The sequence below is a fragment of the Macadamia integrifolia genome, chromosome 3 (assembly GCF_013358625.1).
Source record: "Macadamia integrifolia cultivar HAES 741 chromosome 3, SCU_Mint_v3, whole genome shotgun sequence".
NCBI classification, from domain to species: domain Eukaryota; kingdom Viridiplantae; phylum Streptophyta; class Magnoliopsida; order Proteales; family Proteaceae; genus Macadamia; species Macadamia integrifolia.
This window is the reverse complement of record NC_056559.1, coordinates 27390095-27398552: the sequence shown is the minus strand read 5'-3', so window position 1 is coordinate 27398552 and position 8458 is coordinate 27390095. Positions and strand designations below refer to the sequence as shown.

General features: G+C 39.3%; 1 protein-coding gene and 1 pseudogene across 1 annotated transcript in view; both read left to right on the top strand.

The window, feature by feature from the left end:
• The first annotated feature begins 10 nt into the window (after window positions 1–10).
• Window positions 11–5401, top strand: LOC122074304 (annotated as a pseudogene).
• Window positions 5402–6505: 1104 nt separating this feature from the next.
• Window positions 6506–8458, top strand: part of LOC122074303 (major allergen Mal d 1-like) — a 3040-nt gene continuing 1087 nt past the window's right edge. Inside the window, exons 1-2 of the mRNA XM_042639134.1 lie at window positions 6506–6759; window positions 6886–6965. Coding sequence (XP_042495068.1) covers window positions 6579–6759; window positions 6886–6965 — 261 coding nt within the window. The 5' untranslated portion in view covers window positions 6506–6578. The remainder of the gene's footprint in view (window positions 6760–6885; window positions 6966–8458) is intronic.

Here is an 8458-nt window from a genome sequence, read left to right as displayed (position 1 = left end):
TATCAACTACATGGAGGTTTCAGGTTTCAATGGTTCTCATCATCTCCACCGCTGTCCCTATTGACAATTTATTATTTCCTCTCTGCATCATCCTTTTAGGTTTCGTATTTTTTGCAATGACCACCATTAGAATGAGTTTAATTTCCCAATCCCTCCTGCTAGGATTTTCAAGGCTGCAAACCTTGGTGCACACAACTTACTTCCCAAGATCCTCCCTGACAAGATTGAATCCATTGAAATTCAAGGAGGTGGTGGGCTGGATCGATCAAACAGATAAACCTCTCTCTCTCTCTCTCTCTCTCTCTCTCTCTCTCTCTCTCTCTCTCTCTCTCTCTCTCTCTCTCTCTCTCTCTCTCCTATATATGGAAAAGCAGGCATTGTGAGTACCCAGAAGACAGGCAATGGGGCATCTAACCCTAGTAATATATAACTTAGCTCGATTTTTTACTTATTATTATTATGGGTATGTCTAAATGTAACCAACCCAGTTACAAAAACCTTGTAACCTAAATTACTGTGTCCCCATTATTTTGTCATTTTGTGATTACTTTTTAAGGTAAAAAAAGTAAATTCAATCTAACCTTTTAAAGTCATTACTTTAATTTAAACGGATAAACAAGGGGTATTTTTGAGAATGAATACATTCTTCCCAAACAAGCCGAACAACCCCTCGCCCCAACTGGTCGTCTTCCTCCTCGCGAGTCTTTCGATACCTTTGCTGGTTTTTATGACATAAAGTTCGGCAATTCTGGGGTTCTTTTTTTTTTTTTTTTTTTTTTTGATCTGATCACAACTGACATAACAAAACATAAAATAAAGTGGATAAAGCTAGTTGGTCTATGCACGTATTATTCCCCACTCTTGAATTTTCCTTTTCCTCAAGACTAACAGGATACCATGTCTTGATAAGAAAAATTACAGTCAACGAATCTAGAATCGACATGTCCTAGTGTGAGAATCTAATTATAGAGATGAGCATCTCCTTGAAGGAAGTGGTGAATGATACCTTTCTTCTTCTTCTTTTTCTTCTTTTTTGTTGGCTCCTCTAATACATAGGTATGATAGTAGCCATGGGTTGTAACTCAATATTTTTCAAGATTTTTTCTAATAATTCCAAACTTCTCAATTGAGTATCACTAATCTTGTTAAAATCTGTTCCATGTGGAACCAGTTCTATCACCAGATGATACGTACAGGAAAAGAGGAGAGAAAATAGAGGAGATAAAGTAGTAAAAATAGAGGTTTTGGCTAATTAGGAGGCAGCCACACTCTTGGCTTTACGGAGGAAGCATGACCTCTTTTCTCTTAAGAGAGAAATTGTAGGAATCGATTTAATCGAAGTCCCTTTCTATTTTAACATTCATCAAATAAATACACGTACAATTGTTTTATCACAACTACACACTTCCCATTCCTATAACTTCTCCTACAATTTCTAATAACTAATTAAATACTTCCCATTATTAATAAACTAAATATAACCGGCCGTGAATTTACACTAATCACAACTGATATAGTAAAACATAAAGTAAAATGAATAAAGTTAATTTGTCTAGGCATGTATTATTGACGAACATAGTGAGAATTTACTTTGATCGAAGGTGTTGTAATAGGGTAAAAGATTGAAAAGGTTGTTAATACAATTCAGTTTGTGGCCTCTATAGATGGAGGATATCCATCTGTAAGGCTACTTCTGAGTTTTTACACTATTGGTGACTACATGATCGGTGAAGATGAAATCCAGATGGGAAGGACATGGCCATTGGAATGTTCAAGATAGTGGAAGGTACCTATTGCAGAATTCAGATGCATATGCTTAAAGAGTCTCTTTATTACTCTATAACATTAATAGAGCTATTATGGATCAACATCAAGAAGTCATCCACTATGTTTGTTTTCCTTTTTTAAATTTGGTTGGGGGGGGGGGGGGCAAGTTGTTGGTCAATGGATATTAAGGATTTGATTGTGCTAATAAATAGGATTTATTAGAAATGTTAGATTGCACAATAAGATGAAAAAAAAAATTCTATTTCATGATAATTAATTTTTGGACTTGTGTTTTAATTGGATAAGATAAACATCATACTTGTTTCAGAAGAGATTGAACAAGTTACATCACTCCTCTAACATTTAGAACAAGAAAACTAATTGCCACAATCAAGATTGAACCACTTATACCACTTTTCGAAATGTTTTACTACACAATTAGGTTGAAAAAAAAAATTACTATAAAAAAAATAATGAATAATTCAATGGAAGTACCTGGTGCACAAGGCCCTTGCATGTGCGAGGTCTGGGTGGGGAAGAATTACATAACTTTACCCCGATAACATCGAGAGATTGTTTCGATCGCTTGATCACCAAGTCACAATATTAATACCTTACTGTTGGACTAAGCACGCCTCTTTAACAAGACAAGTGAAGAACAAGTGAAGAGGCAAAGGTATGGAAATAAAGAGAGATCAATTTGAAGTAAATATATGGGATGTTGAACACAAAGAAACGCCTTGTGAGAACCATCTCATCAGGAGAAAATTGTCAACCCCGGCCTCAGACCCATCTCGGGCCTTCGAGAGGAAAAGAAGTCAGACAAAAACCTTTAAGGAGTTGCCACCTAGGTTAAGGCCTAGGACCCATAATTAACTCCAAATATACTCCAATGGGGACTAATGAAACCTTTGTTATGGTACACCTGAAGGTATGATTTAGGGAAGGTGTTAGACAGCCCAATCCACATGACTCGAGCCCGACCTACGTACGCGATTGACGTTAATATCATGAATGCAAAACATATAATATTGGTAGTATCTATACTCATATATTTCATGTCGACTAGAAACAAAAATATGCTTAGGAACGTCTCCACTGGACCTTCTGCAAGATGTATCTAGAATGTAAAGCTGCTTTGATTGTCTCATGTGCAGTAGAATGAAGCCAATTCTGTATCTTCATCTGGGCTCTAAGAATTGGTATTGAACCGGCCCGATCATATCAATATCAATCGAGACTAATACCAATACTTGGCCAATCCTGGACCAGGTACCGATGTTGGATCAAGTGTGAAATCGTTAAAAACCTATTCTTTAATGAAAAATATGGGTAAAATCAACCGATCCAAGCTGATACAGCCTAATCCCTGAGATGTAAATCCCTACTCATCATAGGCTAATGTTCCTGATGACGGCATCCAAGGCCTTTGAAGTTGTTCAAATAATTCGCGTCGAGTCATAATGTATCATTGTTAATAGTCATTGGTACATCAAGAAAAGCAATGTAATTTATTAGATTAGGGGCGTAAGTTTGGCTTTATCAGCCCGAGGAGAGCTTGGGCTTAGATATTTTACCTTGAGGGGCGGGTTAAGGTTGAAAAACTCTAACCCTGAGTCATGGTTGGGCTAGGACAGTCCTAAGTTAAGGCCTGGAGTTGAGTCTAACCCACCCAATTCGACTTTGATTTTAACTCTGATTTATATAATACAACTTATATAGTGTTAATTGACTTAATGTGTTATACTTAACTAAATTCTGTGTTATATTTCTTGAGGATATGGAATTTATCTCTATTTGACATGCTTAAATAGACTTTGGAGATGGATAATTAATTTTGTCTAATCTATTGATATTTAAGTTCATTTTTGGGCATTAGATGTGATTTAGGTAAATTTATTTATTTATTTATTTTTTTATGCATGGGACATAAATAGAGAAAACATGGTCAATCAGGTTCAACCCAACCCTGAAAATAATTAGGGCCTTTCAGGGTCAACCTGGCCCTGTTACACCTCTATATTATATGCTCAATTAACTGTTGAAACTCCATTCTTTATAAGGATGTAAATTTGAAATTGAAACTGTTTACCAAAATCAAATCGAACCGTTTACACTGAAAACATGAAACCGTTTATTAAATGGTTTGGTTTTGATTTTAAAATTGAGAATGATTTAGTTTTAAAGTTTAAAGCTTTGGTAAATCGTTAAATCGGGAAGCATATACGTAGCAAGTTTAAGTCATTCAATGTTTTTACATAAATTTCAATAAGAAAATTTAAATTTATTAAAAAACTATTAAAAAAAGAATATAATAATAAAAAATGCAATTCATTGTTGTAACTCACATCTATTTCACCAAAAAATTTTAAAGGTGAAGAAGTTCTTTTGGATAAAAAGTATGAAAACATAAGAAAACCATTTGAAACCATCTAAACTGAAACCATTTATAAACGATTTTAGTTTTAATATTTGAAACAGTTAAATAAATGCTCGATTTTGGTTTTACCTAAAAAAATTTATACCAAACCGAATCAAACCTTCTACACTAGAACCTAACCGATCAAAACCCTTAATTTTTCATAATTAAATATAGCATAATTGAGCTTCCTTCCTTATTCATGTCCTTTCTATGATTTTTTGTAAAGTCTTTCCATAAATCTTTCCCATTGATTAATTAAGTGGAAAATGATTCATGTTGTTTTCTTTGCTGGTAACAACATGTTATCTGTTGTTATTGATTGAGGAGTTTGATGGAGTTTAGCTTTTTGAATCCATAAACTGTCAAAGTCACCGTCACTAGTACTTTGACTCTAAAAATAGTAACCTTAATCAAATTACGCCTCCATAGCACATGTTTATGTCATCTCAAATGACTTTTTTTCAAACCTTCACTTCTTCCTTTTCCTTTGTTGACCTTAAATTCATTAACACGGTAGCGCAAACTGCTCATATTATAATTAATCACATTGCCTTAAGTCACAACATTCTTTGTACATAAAATGTGGCTTCTGAGTCAGATGAGTTTGACCTAAGGGTGCATGGCTTCAAGAATACGACACTCACTTTACCCCGTATCCTAATATTTTATAAAAAAAAAAAAATCTTAATCAACTATTTTTACAGTTTTTTTAATCTAAACTACATGTGACATTTTTGGAAATCACAAGACCATTCCACATTAAGATCTAAGATCTAATGGTCGTGCCTTTTTTTTTTTTTTGGGGGGGGGGGTGGTGGTGGTGGGTGGTGGGTGGTGGGTGGTGGGGTGGGGGAGAGGGGAAGGGGGGGTTTTGCAATGGAAGGAGGTTTTGCTTCTGCTTGTACCATGAAACAACCAGAACCCATTCCTGTTGTTATTTGTTCTATTCCACTTTCTTTACCCCCTTGTATGCTTACATTTGTACTAATGGGGCTTGGTGGAACTGTTATTTTAAACTACTATGGCCAGTTTATAGCAGCTATCTAAAAAATATAGCCCTAGACTGTTTACTCTATCTACAAAGGTTGAAGTAATTCATGATGGACTCCTACTTGCAAGAAGTTTACAGTATAAACATTTGGTGTTATTTTGTGTCTGTTAGACTATGATATAGGGGAAAAGATCTTTCCACAGAGTCTAGGGACCAGTTAGTGATTCCAGGGCTCGAGGGAGCCGGAGATACATTCTCGAGTCCTCTTACCCATGAGATGGCTCTTTGATCCTGGATCCATGATATAAGGTCTAAAAAAGTATGCCAAAAGAAATTTTTCCTCAAACACATTTTTTCCTTCGCTACTCTATTTGTCAATGTAATGTTCCTATTTGTCAATGTAATGTTTCGTTACATTTCTTGAGGTATAAATGCTGAGATCAAAAAATTAATTTTCAGAGATTATTCTTTGTTTTAATCTGAACAAATGACATATCAAATATTGCATGTCAATTACTCCCTATACTTAGTGATCAGATCTATCAAGCGCTATCATTATCTCTAACATTGACTCAAGGCGGCTTCTAGAATGTCAACTTTTTTTTTTTTTTGGGAAAAATCCTAAAATATGAATTTTATGAATAAAATTTGTAAGTAGGAATATGGGATATGATAAAGTAGGAACATATTCTGCCTCACTGGATCCACAAAAATGGCATATTTTACTCATCAACATTGACTAAGTCCAACTTATATGACAAAAAATTTCTTTGCCGGTGACCGAATGACCGAATGACAGGATAATCTGAATGTAAACCTATTACTCCTAACCTCCACCCCTCCCCCTGAATGGATCACGGTGGCCTAAGAAAAACTTGATCTATATCGTAAAGTGAGCTGTTGTACATTTAATTTCCATTGGATGTGAAAATCAGAGGTCACATTCTCTAAGAAATCAAATACCCACATCTTAATTCCCATATTGAATGAAGGCCACAGTTACAGAAACCGGACCGACGGTTGATCAACCAATGAATTTAGACCAACATTGGACACAAATCGGACCAAAATGGCTTATTCAACCAGGAAAAATCAGAACCTGTTTTGTTCATTTTGGAGAGGACAAAATGGACTATTCAAACCCCCCTGGCCCCCACCACCCCAATTATATGGTCAAATTCAAACTATGTGTTCTCTTCATTTCTAAGTTGAAGTTTCCTACATCTTATTTTCTATGATCCATAGACTTGTTCAGACCAAACAGTTCCTGAACCACACAGATCTATAAATACCACCATCAATAGGTTCTCTTCATCTCCAACCCAACATTAAGGTTGTCCCTATTGAGATTTTATTTTCCCTTCTTTCTTCTTTGCATCATTCTTGCTTTAGCAAAACATGGCAGTGACTACCATTAGCAATGAGTTCAGTTGCCCAATCCCTCCTGCTAGGCTTTTCAAGGCTGCAGTCCTTGATGCACACAACCTACTTCCTAAGATTGTTCCTGACAAGATCAAATCCATCGAAATTCAAGGAGATGGTGGGGCTGGATCCATCAAACAGATCAACTTGGCTGATGGTTTGTCCTCTCTCTCTCTCTCTCTCTCTTCTATTTTATCTTTTGTTTTGTAGTGAAATAAATGGAGTGGTGTAACAACTTTTCATGGACAAAGATATAAGAAAATTTTCTTTGTTTAACATGCAGATGGCCCTTTTGACTTCATCAAGCATCGGATCGAGGAAGTTGATGAACAAAATTTTAAGTGCAAGTTTACTCTTGATATAGCCAAAATAACCCCTCGGTGAGGGCCATGACACGTGTCGCCTCTGAGACACGTGTCCACCGCCAGACGAAGGTTCCAAGAGACCACTCACACTCGAGCACGCGCAATCACCGAGGAACGCCCGCAGAATCACGCGGGATCACGTCGTCTGCATGAGGGGAATATTCCCCCCAGAAGGCTGGACGTATTCGAGTAGGACTCTAAGGAGGCCGAAGGGGGAAAAACCCTAAGGCCAAAGAGCTATATAAGAAGGCACGGAAGAAAGGGAAGGTAAGCTCTTAACACCCTCACCATTACTCCCTTATTGAACTGTGCGGCCGACCCTGACTTGAGCGTCGGAGGACTAACCCCGGACAAAGTTCCGGGCCTCCGTCGTCTGTGTTTGTGTAGGTTGGACTAGCGGGGTTTTTGGCAGCAACAGATTGGCGCCGTCCGTGGGAACGACGGTAATGGTGGGAAGAACCTACAACCGAAGAAGGACGAGAGCGACGTCCAACGTAGACATGGGGGAAGAACCTTCAGGGGAGCTTCCTCCCTCGGAGGAGACTGGACGAGAAAGGGGTCATGATGACCGGGAAGTGTCCGTCAGATACCAGCGGTCGGCTGGATATTCAGTACGGGAAGGCAGCGACCATCAGCCTCCCGCGGGCCAAGAGTACGTGACAAGGCAGCAGTTCGAGGACCTCCAGAACAAATATAACCGGATGGCAGAGACTATGAGGGAGGTCTCCAAAGCTGTCTCCCATAAGACCGGCGGAGCACCCCCAGGGACTCACGTCCAGTTCGAGAGGGCTCGAGAAGAAGACCGAAGCAGTACGGGATCGACGAGGGCCGGCCGCGATCCTCGAAACCGAGCAAGGGAGAGCCCCGCGCCCCGAAGTAGGACGCGACGCGCCGCAAAAGACCCGCATGGGGATCAGCACCAGGGAGACAAGCAGAGATCCGAGGACTCAGGATTAAAGAGGATGATCTTGGACCTGAAGGACGAGATCAGAAAGGTGGCAGAAAATCAGACAGGGAACCGCGAGCCCGACCTCACCAATGATACGGCCTTAGCTGACGAGGTCATGAGGGACCCGCTCCCGGTCGGCTTCCGTCTGCCCAAGTACGACACCTATGACGGGTCGGGGGACCCCGTCGATCACTTGGAAGGCTTTAAGGTCGCCATGCAATTCCATCGCGTCTCGGAAAATATTATGTGTCGGGCCCTCCCATTGACGTTCAGGGGGGCGGCGAGGCTGTGGTATAACCGACTACCGACGAAGTCGATCCACAGCTTCAGCGACCTGAGCTACTTCTTCGTGAAGGGGTTCTCTAGTAGCCAGCCCCTCCAGAAGACTACGTTGAACCTAACCAACGTCAAACAGCAAGAAGGGGAATCGCTGCGGAACTACATGAAGCGATTCCAACAAGAAAATATCACAATCAGGGGCCTAGACCCAAAGGAGGAGTTCACGGCCCTGCTAGGAGGCGTCAAGGACAAGGAGTTGAAGA